Source organism: Ambystoma mexicanum, chromosome 12 (genome assembly GCF_040938575.1).
Source record: "Ambystoma mexicanum isolate Mex_15411 chromosome 12, UKY_AmexF1_1, whole genome shotgun sequence".
NCBI lineage: Eukaryota > Metazoa > Chordata > Amphibia > Caudata > Ambystomatidae > Ambystoma > Ambystoma mexicanum.
This window is the reverse complement of record NC_090936.1, coordinates 802,017,618-802,040,823: the sequence shown is the minus strand read 5'-3', so window position 1 is coordinate 802,040,823 and position 23,206 is coordinate 802,017,618. Positions and strand designations below refer to the sequence as shown.

The following is a 23,206-nucleotide window of genomic DNA, read 5'->3' as shown; positions in this document are numbered from 1 at the left end:
CCCTCTCCACCAGTCTATCCTGTAACTGTTTGGAGTGTTCCATAAATTCTTGACTGGTGCTACAGTTGCGGCGTATCCTTAGAAATGGCCCATATGGTAAATTACAGTTCCCAAGCTTATTTTCTTTTATGCAAGCAAATATGCTGTATCAAAAAATATATTAAACAATTCATATAACTCTATGGCTCATGCTCTTAATTCATTCATTCACATTTATACTTTCCTCATCAATCTCTCATTCTACACTTCATACTTTGAAAAAATGGTCTGTATATAAAAAACAGTAAAAACATCTGTTATCTGAGCCACTGGAGTTCTGCTCTGAGATCTCAAATGAATACCAGCCGTTGCTAGATAACTTGATACACTCACTCTGTGTTTAGAGAAAGCCCTCCTGTATGTGTATCCCCTTTTTCTGATATCTAGCTTTCCCAACGGCTTGAGAACCTCAGCAATGGAGGCATCACAGGCTTGTTAGGCGACCGGCTACACAGCGTTTTTCTCCATTCCTCATTCTATCCTCTTGGCATGTCACTTCATCCCAGAGAGTTACATATAGTGAAATAAGCCCTGGGAAATGAGAGATGCCAGCAACGTTTTTAATTAGACCAGAGATGTATTGAAAGATGTTGTTAGTTCTGTTTCGAGAAAGATGTTTATGCCAGGGGGAAGTAAAGCTGGAGGCTTGGATTGTTGTCAGAGGATGCACTTAGATACGAAGAGAAGTTGGATACGACTGAAGGGAAAGGATTACAACTACTGATGGGATGAGTGGGAGATGGAAAGAGCAGAGGCAAGTGATGAATTTGTGCCACTATTATCCTTTGCGACCGTGGCTTATCCTAAATCATGTAACACTATTGTCTGCGAAGCTTTGAATAGCCACCCTGCAATGAAGTGTGCTAACGCAACATTTTCTTTGGGTTTCATGGGAAACACAAGCACATTCTACACCTGGTGACAGATGAATGAGTGGTGCAAACAGGTTGTCACATAGTCCATATTATGACACATGTTATAACTACTGCACAGACTGTTTTTTTTTCTTTTTTAATTCACTGTGTTTTCCATGCACCCTATGATTGAATGCAGTAAACGCATTTCTTTTTATGTCATATAGAAAACATTGTACAAACCAGTTTGATTAATATTTGCCCTTCTGCGAAGGATTATAGATAATATATATTGTGAACAAACCAGTTTTCACCGTGGCATGTTATTTAGGCATTTGCTTCTTTTATTTAGTTTCGTAACAATGGTGCACATGTTAGATAAGCTGGCCCCTGGGTGGCCATTGCTGTTTGCAGAGCTACTAAAGATGCTCACAGATAAAAACACGTGGTCCAGTTCTTCTTAAACCTTAGCTCCTTCAATGCAGCCTCACCTTTCAGACTTCGTATGACCTCTCTCCCTCGATAAACGCAGGCCTTGCATTTAAAAGGGCACCTGTGACTGGTTCAGCAAAAGCAGTAGGCCAACCTGCCCGATAACTCAAACACTACTTTGCTGGCTAAACCAGCAAAGTCAGCTTTTTCAGAGCCCCGGGTAGGCATTTCATAGATACTATGATGTCTTGCCTAGGTACCTGCACGCTTTGCCATCTTATGGACGAGCAGTGCCATCCTTTTCCAGGCATTGGCACATAGGCCTCTTTGGGAGCGGGCAGGCCAAAGCACATTCATTACTCCAAATAGTGTGTTTACCGGGAGCAGTGCTTTAAGTGGGGTAAGAAATTGAGGGGGGGCCCTCGTTTGGGGGCGTGGCTTTCATTGTGGGCGTGGCCTAAAAGTGCACAAATCATAGTAAGGTGCGCAAACAAATATATAAATGTATGTGAGCATTTATATGTTTGTATGCGTACTACTATGGTGTGTGTACTTTTCAAGCCATATTTTATAAACATAGCAATGTTACATATTTCTATGTTTATAAAAGGTGGTTTGAAAAGTGCACAAACCATAGTAAGTTATGCACACTTGTGTGCTTACCTTACTATGGTTTGTGTGCGTTTCAAGCCACCTTTTATAAACATAGATATTTGTAACATGTTTCTATGTTTGGCTTGACACGTAAACAATTCAAGGCATGACGGACAAAACAAACCGCAAGGTGGCTTTGTCCGTCGACAAAGCTTTATAAAAGATGCCTTGAATTGTGCACGTTTCAAGCCGTCTTTTATAAACATAGAAATATTTCTACCTTTATAAAAGATGGCTTGAAACGTACACAGTTCAAGGCATCTTTTATAAAGTTTTGCCGACGGAGAAAGGCACCTCGGGCTCTGTGATCTATCTGCTATCACTGAGCCCGAGGTGTCTTTCACCCTCTGCGAACCCGCGGGCTCCATGATTTAATCTGCATATTAGATCACGGAGCCCGCGGGGGTCAGTGACCTGGGGAGGGAAAACAAAGGGACAGTAACTTCCTCTGATGACCCTGATGAGGGGTCATCAGAGGGAGTTACACTAACTGACAGAAGTGCCGCCAGCCTCAGCGTCGCTGTGGCTGGCTGGCACTTCTGTCAGCTTGGCCAACATAATGACGGGCGCATCTCCCGTCGCGGCTGCGGCCGCGGCGGGATAATGCATCCCGCAATGTTGTGTGGGACGGGGGGCCCCGGCTGGGCCCCGGCTCAGCCCCACTTTCTGGAGACTGCCGGGGCCCGGCCCCGGCAGGCCCCGGCCCACTTAAAGCACTGACCGGGAGGAATGACAGCAACACGTGATACATGTGGGAGTTCCTGTTAATATCTCCACTTTAAGGTATAGCACATGTACAAGTGCTGTCTTCACGTGGAACATGCAACCAGAGCATTTCAATAACGTCATCACCTGGCTGGAGTACTGTATTTGAGATACTCACATGTACAGGTGTGACTATCATAAGCCAAATTCAGGCTCAATGCCCCCCAAAATGCCATTATTTGTTTGATGCCATATGATTGGTTAGGTTATTTATAACGGTATATGATAGGTTATTTATAACGCACTCAACACCTAGAGGGTTCTAAGCGTGGACCCGGGGATCGAACCTGTGCTGCTTCATGTCACGTTTCTTCCAAGGCGAGCACATTGCCTCTGAGCTATCCTCCCAAGGTAAAATAACTTCTTAATTTAAGGTACTGATTATATGTTGTTACATCACCAGTTATTTTTTTCGAATCATTTTTTTTGTCGAATTTAATTTTCTCAAAAAAACACATTGAAATGTGTTTTTTTATATTTGGGCACTCCCTCCACCCCTCTCCTATTATTTACTCCCTATTCCCCAACCCGGCCTACGCCTTATATCCCCTTTACCAACCCCTCATATTTTTCATAGACAATATTTCTGCAAAAATCTCATTGAAAAATATACTGGCAATGTAACAACATCGAACCAAGGTACTAACCTACATGTTGAGGTGCTGAGTATTGAAGATATTGTAATGTAAGAGGTCCTGTACAGCACCCTTCTGCCATTTCTGGTGGTCTCACTGTACATGGCCCTGTAAGAAAAATGTGGGGCAGTTCATTAGTGGGACAATGGGACAATGGGAGAGGCAGATGCAAAACGTGTGGTATATATGGGCGTAGGTCTTAAGTACCAGTCTGTGTGTGCCACATTCTTTTCTTTGGGTTTGGCAGAGATACTTAGAAATATGTTATCCTTAGTAAAGAGCCCGATAGTGGATAGACTATAGTGTTTTGAGTCCTGTTTTTGGCAGAGGTGGGAGAGTGTTATTAAGGCAAAGAGCAGTGCTTAGTCGTGTTTCAATTACTGTTGATGTGCTACTGGCCAGACCTGTGGCCGCAGTCTGTGGAGGTGTTGTGGGTATATTGTAAGGCAGTAGGAGGTCTTAGAGGGCAGTTGGTTAGCCAGGGGAGGAGGTGAGTGGGCCTTACAAAGCAAAACAACCAGCATCCATACACTTTTATAACTGGCCTCTTGCAGACAGGCACTGGTTCGTTATCTCACATTGCCACAGCCAATCCCTCCCATGCTGAGGTGCTCTGCTTAGTGGCATCAGAGCAACAACCTTTGAGGGCAGTGCATGCCGTTTATTAAGGGAGGGAGGAGAATCCATGTTCATTCCTCCTGGAGGTCTACACTACTATCTCCCACAAGCCTCAATCTCATCTTAAATAGTGCACACAGCCATGGGCCAACATTAAATTCCCCCTGCTGCCACTGGCCACTTCTCATCAGGTGGTAAAGCAGGAGCTGGATTTCGGTCTCAGAGTGATGCTGCACCCCAGCAGGGGTTCTTCACTATGAAATAAGGGGTAGAAAATATAGAGTGTGGAGCATGGATTTTTGAAAGTGCCCAACATAAGAGGTTTGTTATCTGCAGGAGGGTGAAGAGAAGCATATTCAAGGTGAAAAAAAGTGATTTGGTTTGGGGGAATAGGATGGACAATAACACTGCAATGTCAAGTTTGCTATTTCTCTAGACGCTTGATAGGTAAGGGTATCTGCTGTAGCTCCTTGTAGTGAATTGTAAACCAGCTACATAATGAAACCAGGTCAAAGGCAAGCATGCAGTATTCATTTGATATTTAAGGGATGTCCTTCGAGGTATAGAGAGACGATATGAGGGATGAGCACATGCACAAGGCGTGATCTGTCCCTAAAGGGGTTGTCCTGGAGTAAGAAGGTAGCGCTTCACCCAATAGCCCCCATTCTACCCAGACAAGGGAAAGGTCTGACGTTATGGTGTAGGATGGCGTTGATTATATTTGTGCTCTAGCATTTACAACTTTTACGTAGTTTGCTAAGATTTCTGGAATTAATGTCAGAGAATTGTGTTTGCAAGGTTTTAAAGCTAGTTCCAAAAGCTAGTGAAAGCAATGTGTTCTGGTCATGTGGGCTCCTTTTGGTTGCATTGTCATTTTATACCTACTTGTGGGCTCTTCCTTTAGGGGGATAACTCTGCTGTCTAAAGCTGTAACGTGCTGCATATGCAATTTAGGAGATGTCTCTGCTGCCTGAAGCCTGACCCTGTAGACTACAGGACATTTGATGTATGGGGATGGCTCTGCTGTGTAAAGCCTGATGATCATGTAGGGTGCTGGATGTGAGATTTAAGGTGCATGCCCTGCTGTCTCAAGCATGTCCATATTGGCTGTAGCACATGCGATTTAAAGGGATAGCTCTACTACCCAAAGTCTGACCATGTAGTGTGTAGAGTTTTAGATTTAGGGGGGGTAGCTCTGCCTGACCATGTGCGATGCAGTATATCTATGCAATTTAAGGGTAGAGTTCTGACCTCGTTTGGTATTGTGTGTGCAATTTAGGGCATCCCTCACTCTGAAACTCATGACCATGCACCTTGCGGTGTGTGCAATTTAGAGGTATGGGCTGCTGACTAAAGCATCACTATGGGTGGTGCAGTAGCTGATGAATGTAATGTAAGTGGTCTTTTATAGGACCCTTCTGCCACCTTTCTGGTGGACTCGCTGCACGTGGCTCTGTAAGAAGAAGGGGTTTCATTAGTGGCATAGTGGAAGAGGCAGTCTGAAACCTGTGGTGCATCAGTAAATCAGATCCCCTCTTCTAGCCCTCGATGCTGCAACATGATAGGCATAAAGGGCAGGCGAAGATGTGTAATGGATAGCTGCTGATACCTCTATGATGTGTCCTTGTGGTGTGAGGAGGAATATGTATACTCTCCCGAGATTACATCACCCATACCTCTTGACATCTTTCTGTAGGCTCATCCAGGAAGAAAAAGAGTCAACGGAACTGCGTGCAGAAGAAATAGAAAACAGGGTGGCCAGTGTGAGTCTGGAAGGGCTGAACCTAGCCCGGGTGCACGGAGGCACTTCTATCACCGGTTCCGTGACGGCGTCCTCATTGGCAAGCTCCTCCCCTCCCAGTGGGCACTCCACGCCGAAACTAACCCCTCGCAGCCCGGCTAGGGAAATGGACCGTATGGGGGTCATGACCCTGGTAAGTTTCGTTTTCAAGAAAGTTGAAACATCTGTAATTTTAACAATCATCCAGAAAGTAAGTTGAAATGTGAACATGTATTGAATGTATCTCTCCGGGTTAACTGCCCTGAGTAATCTATTTTGCGGGCCTTTGTGACAAGCTGAGAGAAAAGTAAACTCATATGCAAGAGCCCTTTCAATTTTAAATTTAAAAAAAAGAATGTGCTGGAAATGCTTGGCTTTTGCCATGGTGTTCTTCCCAGCTTTTCTGTTTGATGTTTATAAAAAACCTGCTTTACTTTGAGACATCATTATTTCACATGGCTGTTTTCCAATGAGACCAAAGCAATTAACTTGAGTCTTGTATATTCATAGGGCTCACATGTTCACTGTATAAATTGGCACTGTTACTGTGTGAACGCAAACAATTAAACTACGTGAATTAAATATTAAAATATAAACACTAAATACATTATTTTCTCAATAACATTAATTAACATTCGGAATGGCAATATACAAAGTATGCTACACTAGCAGTCTGCGCCTTTGTTTTACTTCCTCTTTCACATGTAAATTACTACTTGACTCTGCACAACACATGCGCACATGCATACACACATACACACATACACACACACAATTGGTCTTTAATTGGAATGTCGTGTATCATTTCAAGGTCACACGAGCCTTACATAATATGCTACACAACAGTATTACTTGCATTTAGGGTCACATCGCCGAAAGTATGGCTAGGTTACAAAATGGAGGACAGCCAAGTACGAATTGTTGTGTCTTCTGTTATAAAGAAGGTAATATCCAGTATACCTGGATTCCTCACTCACACTGGCAGTGAAGCATATCTCTGACTCCCAGGGATAGTACTCATGACAAAGACCGGCCCCGGCCCCCCTACCGCGTTTCCCTGGGCCTTTTCTTGTGCTTGCAGTACAGAGAGCCAGGGCACCTGCCAGCAGCCACGGAAGGCAGATTCTGTGCATCATCCTTATTCATGTGTTCCCAGGACAACTCCATTCCGCACCTTCCCTGCATCGTCTCCCTTTGCCTGTCAAAGGGCTCGAGGAAGAGATAAAGTAAGCGACCCTTGCATGTGCTTTTTTTTTTTTTTTATCCGGGATGATGGCCTTCTAAATGTTAGGATTTTTTAAAAATGTTACAGCTCTTTCATCCATCTGAGAAACAGCCTGCATTTCTTGAATAAGGCAGCAGCTGTCTCCTAGGATGCCGCTTTTAGTTGTCCAATAAGATTTGAACAGATCACCAAAATGGAGAAAATGGGGGTCATTACGACCCGGGCGCAAAGGGATACCGGGCACCGGTAATGACACCGGTGCCGGTATCCCTTTGCGCCCTATTCCGAGGTCCCTTTGCGGGTCCTTCCTTAACGCCTGGTTTTAGCAGGCATTAAGGACGGGACCCGCAAAGGGATACCGTGGTCAATAATGGTACAGCAATTTGCGGTACTGTTATTGCCGCCTTCCCCCTTCCCATTGAGCCCTATGGGGGCTCAAATGGGAATGGGGAATGGCATTTCAAATGGGGACTTACCGTTCCCGCAAAGGGCGGAATGGACCGGTAAGTCCCCATACCACCACGTCGGTGCCGGTACCGATATTGGTGCTAGTCATGGCGTTAATAGCACCATGACTAGCACCAACCTCGGAATGAGGGCCAATGAGTCCATATGATTACAAGTGTTGTAAATGAGTCGTGCTTGGAGTTTGGCAGGTCATTTCCATTCGCTGTTGATAACCACTTCTGCCTTGGGGCATTTATTTGTGTCCCCATGATACATATTATTGGCATTATTCTTCCTATGTTCAAATTATTGGGGTCAACATATTCCTTTGTGAGTTCTCACTCCTTCAGAATGAAAACTCAGAAATGAGAGTAAACTAGCCAAGATGGTGTTTTCCGAAGTCGTGATGGCGCGGTTCAATGTGTGCGTGCCTAGGCCAACATTATAACGCGAAAGACATATCTTTTTACACCATAATGTCGATCAAGGGGAGCAGGCATTATGGGGGTCCCTTGGTCGACATTATGGATATTCAAGGGTGGCTGGGGTGTATCCCCCATCCATACAAAGGAAAGCCGCGGACAAAGAGTTTTTTATAAAAAAAAAGAAAAAAAAAGAAAAGGACCCTGCTGCAGAAGTTCCGCCTCTCAATGGGGAGGCGGAACTCACATCGCAGGGTCTGCATAGCAGTGAAGGAGTACAGATAAGTCGGGAGCTGGAGGTAAGTATGGGTGTTTTAAGTTTTAGGGAAGTGGAGGGAGCGGGGATGGTAGGTGGTGGTAATGTGCGTGATTATTTCCTTTACGAAATTTTTGAATTCGGAATTTTCAGATTGGAAATGTTCATAATCGAAATAATCACGTATAACCGTCACAGTATTGGATGACATGTTTTGGCAATGTTATTCTATTTTTGCACGCCTATCTCATTGCAATTGGTGAGTGTGCATGTGACCAAAATAGCAAATCAGAAACATGCATGCAGATAATGCCGCTCTTCTGGTCTCCAAAATGTCCGTCATGGTCCTATATAAAGGTGGCTCTAGGGAGTGGACAAGAGAAATTCTTTTTCAGCTTTTTGGTCTAGGAGCCACTCTGCAAATGGGAAACTCCAAGGGAAGTCACACACACCAAATATGAGGGTGGATGAGAGAAAGGTTACCATGACACACCTCCACCACTTGGTTGAATGGCATTTTTTCAGAATGCATTTTCGCTCATTTTCTTTTTACTAGAAACTTGCAGATGGTAAGTATGGGTAATTAATATTATGATTATATTATTATAATTGTTTTTTTTTTTATAACGCGCTTATTACCGAGGAGGTTTTTAAGCACAAACCCGGGATTCAAACCTGCGGTGCTCTGCATCTTCTTGCTTCCAAGACGGGCGCCTTGCCACTGAGCTATACTACGCCATAAGGGATATAGCAAGGAGGGAGTTGGGGGGTTGGGTAAACGTAGGTGGGGGTCTCCCCCCATTGTTTGTGGTTAAAAAAAAATGTGACTATTGCCAGCCAAAAATGAAGTTCATGTGCTAAATAAGAAAAGTTCTTAGGTGGATGGTACTTACCGGGCGGTAAGGGCCCAAAGACAAAAATACATGGCAGAGTGAAGAAAGGCCAGTTACATTTTTCCTGCTCTGTTACCAGCCAGTAAAGCTCCCACCAAGTGGAATGTACCTTAGAGTGGTGCCCTGGGAGAATCTGAATAAAGAGAATGGCCTCAGACCAGTGGCATCGCTAGGTGGAGTCTGGGGGGTGGGGGGTAGGGCCCTCCTCTGAAATCCTGGGCCCCCCTTATGCCCCCCACCTAAGATGGGCTACTTTCTCAGCACTGTCTGCAGTGTTGTGTCCGTCAGCACAGCACACACACAGGGTCGCAATCAATGCTGACACACAACAATGAAGAGCTGTTAAATTCCCCCTGCAGCCAAATGCAGCGCCTCCAATCAGAATGTAGTGCACAAAACCGCTATTGATGGGTCATTAGTGACTTAATGGTTTCGTGCCTACATACTGATGGGGGGGGTGCAGATTCTCTTCAGGAGTGCTTCTGCTGTCACACATTACCCTTTCATAGGCGCCCACCCTACATTTGTCTGTGGCCCCCCTATTTTTGTCTGTGGCCCCTCAGAGCCCCTCCTAAATTTGATTCCTGGCGACACCACTGCCTCAGGCTACTAATTCTGAGAGACGTGAGGAGGGCCTACATTGTGTTGCACGCTGGGAAGTAGGAGCTGCACAGTGCAATGAAGGACAATGAAGGAGGCAGGCCAAAAAGCTAGGAGGTAGATGGAACATAGCAGCTGCACAAAGAGAGGAAGAGTGTGCAAATGCTCTGAATGCTCAATGTGCACTGGCACCGTTCATACCGGGCCGCCGCATTACGTGTTCTGTTTGTGGGTTCCTGACTGCCCGCCAGGTCTTATATGGCGGGCTGTGCGGCACCCCCGAGCAGAACTTGTGATTGCACTGGCACCATTATGAATGGTGCCGGTGCAACCATACCACCCACCCCCATTCTGCCCTATGGGGCAGAATGTGGATCAGGAGCCCGGCATTACCGCCACCTGCGAATGGGCAATTACCAGCCCACTAATATCGGTGGCGAGCTTGGCAGTAGCCGTGCCTGCCATACAGACACGGCTACCACCATGCTCGTAATGAGGCCCAGTGAATCTGCTGGCCTTACCAACAGGTGATATTTGCTGTTTAGCCAAAGAGAACAGCTGAAGGTATAAACTTAGGTACGCATATTATTTCTTCGCTATTTACGCATGGAAGGCTTTAATGAGAACAGCCACATTGTATGCATATTTCTGAGACTGGTGTACAGCACACAATAGCAAACTGTGAAGTGTGCAGATGGGCAGTGCTCACCAGACAGAAATCCAGATGTGCTACACCACTAATCTATTGTGTACCTATGATACAAGTATTCAAATGTAACCAACCATAATTGATTGAAAATATTAAATTCTGAATTCTGTCTCTAAATATTAGGTAAGGACAACTGCAGGTTTATAGATTTGTAGGGGATATTTAAGCAGACTGATTGATCACAAATTGCCTGAGCAGAGATTGACAGAAGAATGTATCAAATATTAGCAGCACTAAAATCCAGGGTCAAAAAAGGGGAAACACATCTTTCTTGGCATCAGGGTGATAATGATTTAATTCAAGTTGTAAATTGATGTGGGAGTCCCTTATGATTATTGACAGGAGATGCGTAACGGGCATGCAATTGGTTGCCTGATTCCTTATTCAACTGGTGCAATGAAAATACATTGATGGTACTTGCTGCAGATAATAAATAACAGCATTGAAGAGGTACATGAGGGAGCTGCCTATTATCCAATATGATATATTCATTATTAATGCATTTTTTTAAAAAGGTACATAGTGTCCTGAAATATTAGGTGCACACAATAGAATACACTCAACATACTGTTGTGTGCTGATTATATAATGTTGTTTATTTATTTATTGTTTACTTGTTAGGCGCTGATACAGCAAGTACATTCTGTTTCAAAGTGCCCACAGGGCAACAGGGAGGGGACAAGAGGATGAGAAACATTCAAATACATAAAAAACAGGTGATTTGCAAGGTATGGTAAGTGCGAGCCTCCTGGATGGAGGGTGTGCCAACGCAAGTGCTTAGGATAGACAGAAGCTGAGGACGATTCGGTGTGGGAGGTCAGGGCACCGAAAAAGCATGAGGGCCCTAGACACCAATCAAGCAACTGTGAGATTAGTAGAGGAGAGAAGGGGCGAAGGACATGGTAAAGAAGAAAATCATGAGGTGCTTCCAACATTTAAGAAAGTCCTGCTCAAGACGTAGAGGGAGAAGGACGCTGTTCTAAAGAAGGGAGCCAGCTGAGGAAAGCGATCGACCTCCTGCCCTCTGTTTAGCGAAATGCTTTACACACAAAGAGTTGGCACCAGAGGAGTGCAGAGGTCTAGAGGGGGTATATTTAATAAGAGAGAGTTGCAGGTAGTGTGATCTCCGGCCCCAGACAGCCTTGTGCATGATACAGACGGATTTGAATATAATTTGTGAAGCAACCAGGAGCCATTGAAGACATTTGAGGAACAGAGAGATGCAGTCGCTGGGCTTGAGGCCAAGGATAAATCTAGCAGTCCTGTTCTGAATTAGCTGGAGGGGTCGCAGAGTGGATGAAGTTAGATTCAGGAGGAGGCTATTGCAATAGTCAAGTCTAGAGAAAACCAGACCTCGGGTGACATTGAGCTTCTGGGGGAAGGTGAGAAAAGGTAGAATTCTTTTGAGAAGAGCTGAAAGTGGGACTTCTTGGCAATGTCCTGAGTGTGAAGGAGGAAGGAGAGAGAGGAGTCGAAGAAGACTCCTAGGCTTCTGGCTTCAGAAGAAGGAGCAAGGGGGGAGCCCATGCAGGAAGGCCAGGGTGAAAGGAAGATGTCAGGAGCAGGGGTCCCAATAGGAAGGATCTCTGTTTTGCTGGCATTGAGGCAGAGATCTTTGGAAGGGCACCACGCCTGGATGGCAGAAAGGCAGCCAGGCATGATGGAAGGTGCAAGAGGGTCAGCAGAAAGCTTGAACAAGAGTTGTGTGTTGTCTGCATAACACTGGAAGTTGGGGAAGAAGGAGCAGATGAGGAGTGCCAGCTGACTGAGGTAGATGTTAAAGAGCCAAGGCAAGAGGTTAGGGCCCTGGGGGACACCATAGATGGATAAGGAAGTAGGAGAGGAGAAGGTGCCCACAATGACTTGGGAGTAGCGGTCAGTTAGGAAGGAGGTCAACCAGGCCAGTGCCCACTCCGAGATACCAAATGTGTTGTGTAGTCTTTTTATGAGGATGGAGTGGTTGACCGTGTCAAAGGCAGAGAAACGATCAAGAAGGATCAGGACAGCTCAGGAGTTGGATTCAAGGAATTTGAGATGTTCCTCACGGGTGTTCAGAAGAGCAGTTTCCGTGCCTATGGATGCTCGGAATCCAGATTGATGGTCGTGGAGACCACCAACAAGTTCAGTGTGAGAGTTGAGTTGGGGCAAAGCCAACTTCTCCAGCAGTTTCCCCAGAAAGGAGGTGATGGAATTAGGGCAATAGTTGGCTGGTCAGGTAAGGTCTGCTGATGGTTTTTTAAGGAGGGGACGCACAAAAGAGTGCTCGAGGGTGGAGGGGACAGAACCAGTAGCAAAGGAATGGTTGCAGAGATTGGCGAGTGCAGGGGCAAGAGAGCCAATGTCTTTATGGTTCTGGAGTAGCATGGGGAAACCTGTTTAGAAGAGACGTTCATGGAGCTGACAACTCTGGTGACTTCTTCAGGTGTGACAAGGGTGAAAGAGGAGAAGTAGGAAGGAGCAGGATGAGAGGCCAAGAGAGGCAAGGGGGGTGAGGGATGTGTTTGGAGGGTGTGTAAAAAGACTGTTCAGGATGTCCTGAGCGTTGGTGGTGAAGTGAGTGGCCAGTGCATTGCAGAGGGCCTGAGAAGGAATAGGGGAGGAGGAGACTGTGGAAGTGTTGGCTAGTTGCCTGAAGATTTGGTCAGCTGTGTTGTTGGATGCACCCGATACCTGTGCCTGAATGTGGGCCCTTTTCTTGGCATGGATAGAGAGTCTGTATTGCCTTTGGAGCCGGCTGTAGGGCAGTTTGTCAGAAGGTGAACCTGAAGTTTGCCAATTCCGTTCCGCCGCTCTGCACTTTCGTTTCAGGGCTGCAAGTTCGGAGTCACACCAGGTGTTGCGCTTAGAGGCAGGTTTCAGGAGGATCCTCATGACTGGGGCAAGAATGGGTTTGATGATGGACAGGTGGAAGTTCCTGAGAGTAGTGTGGTGGTATAGTCTGAATTGGGGGTAAAGGGGCATAAAGGTGGAAGTGAAGGCAGCAGCTCACACTCGTTTTATCGGTCGGGTGTTCATGAACAAGGTTGACAGGGTGTTTGGGGGTGTGGTCAAAGGGCCATAGGGACACAGGTGAAAGGAGAGAAGAGAGCAGTCTGACCAAGAGAGACGGGTGACCAGAGGAGATGAGAGAGGGAGGTTGGAGTAGATGAGGGCGCCCAGAGTGGGTTGGACCAGAAGGGAGAACGGAGAGGGATAGGAGGTGCAGAGATCAATGACGAGGGAGGATGCTGTGCCAGGGGAGTCCAATTTGATGGGAAAGTCACCCAAGAGGAGCAGGTTGGAGGAGGTTGAAAGTAAGGGGGAACAGAAATCAGCCCATTCAGAGAGGGACAGGGAGATAGAGCCTGTAGGCCGTTAAATGGTAGCAATGGTCAGGGTGGAGGAGGGAGAGATTACCAACTTGCATACCAGGCTCTCAAAGGAAGAATAGAGCTGGGTGGGTAAGATGAAAGATGAAAGAAGGCACCCACTCAGGGAAGATTAAGGCAACCTCACCGCCAGCACGTTGAGGTTGCGGCTGGGAAATGATCTTGAAGCCGTCAGATAGGCGGGAGTCAAAAGCAGTGACTGAGCTGGCATTGAACCATGTCTCAGTAAGAGCGAGAATGTCAAGGTCCATGTCTTCAAGAAGGAGGCAGATGTCCGCACAGTGTTTGTTGGCAGAGCGGGCATTAAGAGTTGTCAGGTGGATATTTTAATAGTTCTGCTTTAGAACTAAATATTTGTGTTTGGTGAAAATGTTGATGAAAATTATTGAATGTACACAATATGCATAATATTCAATGAGTAATATAAAAAGGAAAAATAGAAGCACCAGCTTTGTGCAATATGTTTTTATTGCATTTTAAAATTATCAAACTTTGGTAAAAGTTATGGTAATAGATGCGTGTTTTCAAAACATAGTTGTGCTTCTAATTTAGTGATTATAACTTTTAGTATTGCGTCAAAGGTATATTTTAATGAGGGGAGGTGTCAGGGAAAGAAATCCTTGGAAGGCGTTTCCCCATCTGCTATCTTAGTTTAAAGGCAATTTTTAGGACATATTTTCTTTGTTTTAATAAATCGTGTTGTTTTTTTATTATTTCTGTTGTTGTATATATACATATTTAAATGACATTTTCATATTCAATGTTTTCCTTTCTAGCCATTTAAAATTATACATAAATAATTCGAAAATGTCATTGAGAACTGTAAATATTGTCTAAATTATGTTTATTTTCAAAATGTAATATGTGCAATATTTGCATAGTACCCTGAACAATGTAAGAATACACTTTTTCTCTAAATGTGGAATATCATTTTAAAGATATGGGAATGCATAGTGCAACACATGATGCTATATTGTCTTTTTAATATGCCTCTATAGAAGAAATAATAAGGCATGTTAAAATATTGATGAAATATAAAATATCATGAATATACCACATTACAAGTTCTAATACCCCAGAGGCGGAGATAAAAAAATGGTAACATGGCCCCAAATGCATTGTCAAGTCTTTCTTCACATTACACAAGGGAAGTGCAAGAGTTTCCTTTCAATGCACTGAAGGGACAGTGCGCGGGGTGAGAAAGATGGGCATCTCTGATGGCAACTCCAAGTAATTCACAAAAAAGGAAGGAATTGGCCACTTTGTACATTTAAAAAAGTTACAGTAGTGATACGAACCCCTACTATACAGTTCCCATTTCCAGCATCAATGTTACAGGCAACATGGTTTTAAAAAAAGTTACAAAAGACCAATTGTTATTGTTGGAATGCTTGCAATACCACTAGCGCCACCACTCAACTAACAGTAAAATCGAAATTGGGCTCAATTTCAGAACTACCGCTGGTGGTAGTGGTATCCCTGACTAAAAAATCCTCCAATGTTATAATGAGGCCCTTTGTAGTCCTTACTATGGGCTATTGCTCGTGATGCACCTACGAGTGATATGGATTGGAATGGTTTCCTTAATTTGATAAATCGTCTAAGCAACGACAGTCCCAATGAAAACTATAGCCAATAGTCTTCATTTATCTGGGCAGACATACATCCTGTGCTGTCATTGCAGATTCTGCTTAGAATACATGTTTTTCTCACTGAAATTGAATTATTTTCCTATACTGGGTAGGGACTACCCACTATAGCAACATAACATTTTAGCAATAACCAGAATGATCAAAACCGACTGAAGGTAAAAAAAAGAAGTTTTTGAATGGATTCACCTAGTTACATATTACACTGTAACGTGTTTATCACATGATGACAAGTGATGTGCCTGTGTCATAGTACACACCATCCTAACAATCACCATTATGCATGAAGCAATTAATAAATAAGAACATATGTTTTAATATGAATAACAACTGCTTTGAGGGTTTCTTTATGCTCCCATTGGCAAAGAAATGTAGGTGAGACCGTATTGGTCAATTTTGAGACGAATGCGGGTTTGAACATATCTGTCAAAAGCAGCTTTTGAGAACACCAAGGACCTGATTTACAAACATGTTTACAAGAGACTTTCCCATGTTAAAACATTTTTGAAAATCAGGCCCCAAGTGTATATACACTAAATTAGACTTCATGACGTATTCGGACGTTATACATTTGAATGATTCTTTAAGGCATACATTGGGCTTCATAGTGAGTATGCTATGAATTGTAAACATGTATAGTATTTTAAATAGCACTTCTTTTCAAAATGCTGCACATTTAGGAGTATCTGAGAACGGTTTGGGTACATACAAAGTACTGCATGTGGCAACGCGTTCTCATCAATCACAGTGTATTTTAAATGCCCAAAAAAGTTAATGTTTCATTCAAGGAAAACGCCTGCAATCTCATAGAAAATAAATGTTTATAGCGGTGTGTGTTTGGGTTTACAGTATGTTTTAACCCGAAACGTTAATCATAGAACTTTTCTTCACAGCACTCCTCAAAAGGAAAAGCTGCTTGCTATACTGCACTAGGAAGGCAGATTGCATTTTGAAAGCAAAGTGCAGAATTGTCTTTAATAACACATTCAATTGTGCTTTTCTTTTCAGCCAAGCGATCTAAGGAAACACCGAAGAAAGGTATGTATGAACTACAATACAATACTTATGTTTTTCATGCGACACTGCCCATGCCATTCGTTTTCTAAAATCTACTGAAGGAATGACTCCATATTGAGTTTTTTAAACGTATTTTCTTATATGTTGCACGAAGAACTTGATGTAATATATTTAGAGAAACATCTTCGTGGCCCTCATGCATACAATGTTTTTATTCGCACTATGACAACCCCTGAAATGTGTCTATTCGAGGGCAACCACGGACCCACTTAAGGGCCATCAAAAATGTATACATGGGTAAAAGTATATGGGAGCCTAACAGGAAGTCAGGGACTACAACACCCTCTGCAGAGTTGGCATGGCAAGGTATATCTTCCTGAACAACCCTATGTTGTCTAAACAGCCATTCAAGACTCCATTTTCTCCCAGAGCTAAAATACCTTCTGCAGACTTATGAGGTTAAACTGAAGGCCACAGGTTTTAACAGAGCAGAGCAGCGCAGCCTCAGCCTTTAAATCCTCTGAGGTCGATAATTTGATTACAGTTCCAGTGATAGACATTTCCAGAGCTATAAAACGGCAACATCTGAAATAACAAGTGTATTTTAAAAGATTGGGGGTTTAAATGAAACTCACCCAGGCCATAGTGCAAAATTAGGTTGCAGTTTTTTCCAGCATCTTCGATTTCATTCAGGAAAGTCTTCCAAAAAACGAGAGCTCATCAGACATACACTACCAAGTGGGCCAAGACCTAGCTGACACTCCATTTATTTGACATCCCTCACATCTGACTGGCAGAGGGTGGTCATAGACATGATATACAAGATGTCATACACCCTTCCATTTTCACATTCATTATGTGCAAAGAAAAATGTAATGCTGTGTTAGTGAAGTTTCAAAATCACACAGATGCATGATTTGATACCTTTTATTGGACTAACTGAATATACAATGCAGAGGTAGAACAAAGCAGTAGCTTTTGAAGTCCCACAGACTTCTTTATCAGATCTCACTAAGTGAAATGAAAAGGAAGCCACAGTACAGATCACTGTCAAACAAATAAAACAAGAAACTTTTTAAACTTCATTGGCACAAGGAACATTGTGCTCGAATGTGGGTCTGGAATTGCTATCTTATCTAAGAGATCATAAACCTCCAGGAAGACCGGAACATATACAGGGTTGGAAACAGTACACATCTTGAGAGTTGCTTTAACGAAAAAAGAAAAAAACAAATACTGTTCACATGTAGCACTTAGGTGAGGCCCAGACAGTCTTAGAAAAGTTGACACTGCTTGTTTCCTAAAATTACTGATGTTATTTTAAAAGGTGTATTGAAGTGAGAGGTTTGAAAATGCATAATTGGAAACAGGGTAAATATTGCATTTTCATCACATAGAACCCGGTTTGTGGAATTTATTTTTAGGTTCAAAGTCACTTTTCACTGCTGCAAAGTCACTTTGCACTGCCAACAGACACCCTGATTCTTGGAACTGTGTAAAGTGTATTTTCGTAGTGCAAAGTCACTTTGTACTGCAAGAATAACTGGAAAAATTAGTTTGCTCTGACTTTGCACTGCAAATATAATTCGTTGCACAGTTCCATGAATTAAGGGTTGTTTGGCAGTGCAAAGTGACTTTGCATTGTGCAAAAAATTCCATGAATCGGGCCCAAACAGTCTAAACATATGCTGTTCAGCCTCTTTGCAGTGCCAGGACATTGTAGTGATTCCAATGCAGCTACTAAGTTTTCCTGGCTGGTATTCAATGCACTACAAAATATGCACTCCTTTCACATTGACTTGCCAAAGTGTGGAGCACAGGTTGGCATAGCACCTGAGACTTGACCTGTCCAAATGGAACAAAAATGCATGACTATCCACATTTAGGGGCCGATTCATGTAATTATTTGCGTGGAAAATCAGGTATTTGCTTGTGAAACCCTCCTCGTCAATTCAGCAGTCCAGCACCAAAATGTCAGACAATTCTCTTCTAAACAAGACTACCAACAGCAACCCCAGAGACGTGTCTCGGCCTTGTTGGGCCTCGCAAGTGAGGTGGAGCTGTGCCTCTCTAAGAACAGTGAACAAGGGGTCCACGTCAGGATTACCCGAGTAACTTAGGGTGAGAACCCAAAGGTACTTAATATGCACAAACAAGGTGGGTCCTTGGAGTACCTCCAGCCTATATCCTGGCAGAGTCTCAACCAGATTCTTTAGCTCACTATCCATTCACAGAAAAGAAATGTCCTTTACATACCAATCTTTGTCCTGCCCAAGGGCAGTCCAGCACCAAGACGCCAGGCAATTCTCTTCTGAACAAAAGTACCAACAGCAACCCCAGGCACGTGTTTCGGCCTGGTTGGGGCACAACAGTTTGTTTGTTTGTTTGTTTGTTTATTACATTTATAAGGCGCACCAGACCCGAGAGTAGCAGGGCGCCGAAGGATATGCGAAGCTTACAATTGTTACAAAATATACAGGCAATAAATGAAAAATCACAGTACACAGGAAATAATACAATATGTAGGCTAAATTACGCAAAAGAGCACGGTTAAATATATCTTAGTATCTAGGGATGTACACAATTGACAAATGTACAGTTTAGGAGCAAGTCAGACTGGCCTAACACAGTTTCAGAGGAAGGCTAGTTTTCAGTCAGGTAGAGATGAATGACAAGGTTTTTTCTGAAGAAGGAGTAGGGGAGGTCAGCTCTCAGCTGGTGTGGTAGGGAGTTCCACAGCTTGGCGGCCTTGACAGGGAAGCTGTTGCCGCCAATCTTGGCGGATTTAAATCTGGGTACTACCAGGCAGTTTGTATTAATGGTTCTAGTCGGTCTACTAGAGGTTCTTCTAGCTATTCTGTCAATAAGGTAGCTTGGTGCCATGTTGTGTAGTGCCTTATAAGTCAGGGAGGCAATTTTTAGTTAAATTTTGTTGTGGGTAGATAGCCATTTGTGGTGACGTCTGATAGCGGAGTTATGCACTCTTTTGTTAATGCCTAGGGCGGCTCTAATGGAATTATTTTGTAAGGTTTGGAGTTTTTGGATGATGGTTTTATTATGTAAGAGGATTCAATTCAACACTACAGCTAAGTCAACGCCTAGTCTATAATACTGAATGAAAACCCTTATTGATATATCTTTATGTCCAGTTCATGCGTTCTGGATGACTACCCCTATATAACACCCCTCTCTTGGAATCCCCCTGACCCCACTGAGCCAAGAAGTAGTTCTGTTTTGCAAGTTTAAAAGGTTTATTTGATAATTTAAAATATATATATCACACTTTATAATAAATTAATAATTGAATAGCACACTTAATCTGATATGATAAAGATCAACAACGGAGAATCTGGCACTAGCACACTTCTTATAATCACTAATGAGTTGACATGAAATGGATAAGGTAGCACACTGGTAAATAGGAACAAACGTATAATGTGGTAGAGGATGCTTTATGTAAGCTCAGGTGGATGCAATATTCAATGAATGCAGTACAGAAAATACTCAATATGATTTCAACCAAACAATGTAATCACTTTTCTCTGGCAATCCCCTCCCCCCCTTGATGCAAGGCAAGGAAATGGAAGTAAAACACACAGTTCTCAGAAATGCAATCAATGTAAATCAGTTCACCCCAGCAAGCTTACACTACAGAAAACAGATAGGAGTTTTGAAAACACAGGCAAAATGCTTTGATATGTGCTAGCAATGGATGAGAAATATGCGGGAAATGCTTTTAATTCCCTTTCAGAGGTTCAGGGTGAGTGGTATCTAGTTAATATTAGCTCAGGCTCACTCTTGCAATGATTCAGGAATGATTAGCAGGTTAAACGAATTTCTGGCAAATGGAAGGCAAGCAGCAGCAGTTTTTAAACATGAAGAAATTTGCAAATCGCGGCAAAATTCGCGGATGCGCCGAGCGCTATTACAGAGGAACCACAAGGACTATCTCTATCGTTTTGGGGTCCTAGGAAAGCCTAGGATCTCATCTTCCAAATGAAAGTTACTGCAAGTCTCTAGCACAAACGGTCGCGGAGATATGAGCGATTTAGTGAAGGTCGTTTTTCAGATTTGAAATTTTAAAGTTCAAAAAGACAAGTGCAGCTTGCAACTAGAAAATGACAAGTGACAGCTTTACAAATGACAGGTGACAGATTTGGATCTATCAGGCAGTTCTACGTAGGTTAAATAGATTGAATTAGATGAATTTAAACTAAGAGATTGGTTCTACACAGTTCTGCTGGGTACTCACACTATATTCTTGAATTAAATGGGCCTCGTCACGGATCTGGTCAGGGTTTTAGACTGGCTCTGGTCTCTCTCTTCACAGTGATCTGGGTCAGCTCTCTCTGGTTCTCTGGTCTGGGTCTCTAGTTCTGGATAGATTGAAGTCTCTAGTTTGGCTCTCTGGAGGTTTGATGGAGGTAAAGTATGGATTTTTCCGGCAGAGCTTCCAGCGGCAGATGGATTTTAAAGGTCCCTATCTGTCCTGTCTGTCTGCTTTTATGTGTTTAGAATGTGGGTGTGTTCTAGCATCACTGACCCTACCTCTCTCTCAGCTTCTAATTGGTCAAACTTCCATTTATCATTTGATTGGGGAATGAACTGTGAGTCAGAGGGATGTCATTTTATGGCTTGCAGATAGGACACTCCTCTGTCAGATTGCACATATTCTATATTTGATAATAAAAGACATATTTCACAGTTACACAGTTGCTTGAAATTACATATACATGGTGTGGCTGAATTTAGCCATGTCTCTGTCCAAATCTGCTGTTTCTAAGAGCTTGCATTCAGAAATGGCACATAATTGACTTTTTAACTGATTTTTCAATTTCTGACATTGACCCAACTTTACATACATGTGCGCAGGGAGTATGGACATTAACTGATGAAGTTTCAGACTTTTAACATGCATACATTTAGAGTAATATCCACTTTTCCGCTGACACCCCCCTGAACATGCCACCGGGTCGAAAAACCTCTTAAACTGTGGGCAGAAAAATCACAAGAATTATGGTATCATTTATAAAATTTTCACATGTCCGCTCTATGAATGATCCATCTTTTTAAAGTTATGTTCTGGCTCCAAAGGGGTGTGGTTTCCTCCCAGCACAAGGTAGAAATACTGGTTTATCCAGTTCTGCCAAGCCAGCTTGCTCTCACAGGCAGTGCTCCTCCCAGCTTCTGCCAAGAGGAAGCTACATTTTACGACTGCTGTAATAAAACCTTTGCCTGAGTCAGGAGAGGCTCATTGTTCAAGAGGAAGCCATTTATGATCCTCTCAATAAACCCTCTGCCTGGGTGAAGGGAGTTGCATTGTTCACTCTCCTGCAGAGCACAGGTAATTCAATTATCAGATAGATGGCATATCCTTAGTGTGAGCAGCAAAAGGGCAGCTAGGCCTGGGAACACAGCTGTGACTCAAGTTTCACTCCTGATGGGGGTAGTTGCCAGGCAGAATTGGAATCTCTTTAAGCCAGTTTCAGATAAAATGTCACTTTTTGTTCCCCAGTTCCTGCATTCAAATAAAACTAAACATTTTTACATATGCAGCTAGAATGCTGATTCTAAGTGCAAAACTATGGCATTTCAACAGTTACAAAGGCATGTGACACCAAACATAGGTCACTCATTTCATCTAAACATTTTCGATTTTAGTGTCTTTAAATCCAGTGCAACTTAAACTGCTGACTCCATAGCAGTTTTGTTATAAGCACTGTTTTGGGCTCTTCATTTCCCAGATTTTGTAAGCACACAAAACCTCATTCTGCCAAATGTCTGCTGGTGTTCAGTGAATATTTTGCACATGTTGCAATGTTTAAAATAGACACTTTGGCTTGCCTTCAGAGGAACACAGGGTGGTTTTAAAACGCCGGCTTTTGGATAGTGGTGAGTACTGGTACTGCACCCATTTTTGGGATTGAAGAATGAATTCCCCACAATTCTAGGTTGCATTTGGCAATCAGCATTGCCATTCCCAATGGTTTCAGACTACTGTGCGGGTAGTCCAATGGTGGTTTTAGGCAGTGTCCTTCTGTGCCCATAACATCGGCAAAAATGGGTGGCAGCCTATTCTTCCTGCATTTCCCTGTGCATTTTCTGGGAAGCTCTGGCCATCATGATGTTTTCATGTCAGTACTGCACAGTTTTGAGGTAGGGCTCGGATGCATGGGTAAATACATCCCACAAGCCCCCCTCTTGCGATGGCCATTCGGTTTCACTGATGGGACTCGCAAGATCTGGGATGTTTCCTCATCTTCTTCCAATAGATGGCACAGTTCAGCATCTTTTCCTCCATCCGGTCGGATCGATCGGTTCTCCTCGCCGGTCCTGATGGGAATATTGGGCGGTACCCCGAGCCCGTTGCGTCTCAGCTCCCGGTCTCCGGATCGTCCTCCTTGGCCCGTCTCAAGGTTTTCTTTCTCCTAGGACGACAAAGGAAGAGCGGCAATACCTATTCATAGACGTTTTTCCACCACCGTTGAGATAGTGGGGCAGCATGTGCATTTCATCATCACAAAACATTACATTCTTATTTTGAAAAAAAAAAAACAGTATAACTAAGAGACAGTTTCATGCAAATCACAATATTTTAGAGACTAGATGTGGTATGTTTTATGATTGGAACAGAATTAGTCTGAGACAGTACCCGCTAGGATTCCAGAGGATTCCTCCAGTTGTTGCAGAGTGTGCCTGGGATGGCAACATTTCAACTGGTTTATGTGGACCCACTTGTCTTCCCCCGCTGCCAAAGGACCTTTGGGGATGTGGATTTTGTAGGCAACAGGGGAGATCTTATCGACAATCTCAAAGGGTCCCTTCCATGTAGGCAAAAATTTG

At 43.5% G+C, this 23,206-nt stretch overlaps 1 protein-coding gene across 3 annotated transcripts in view; it reads left to right on the top strand.

Moving 5' to 3' along the window:
• PPFIA2 (PTPRF interacting protein alpha 2) overlaps positions 1–23,206 on the top strand; it is a 2,558,488-nt gene that overhangs the window by 2,017,905 nt on the left and 517,377 nt on the right. For all 3 annotated transcript variants that reach the window (XM_069629312.1, XM_069629311.1, XM_069629313.1), the window contains 2 exons: positions 5,694–5,931; positions 16,355–16,384. In XM_069629312.1, the coding sequence (XP_069485413.1) occupies positions 5,694–5,931; positions 16,355–16,384 (268 nt within the window). The remainder of the gene's footprint in view (positions 1–5,693; positions 5,932–16,354; positions 16,385–23,206) is intronic.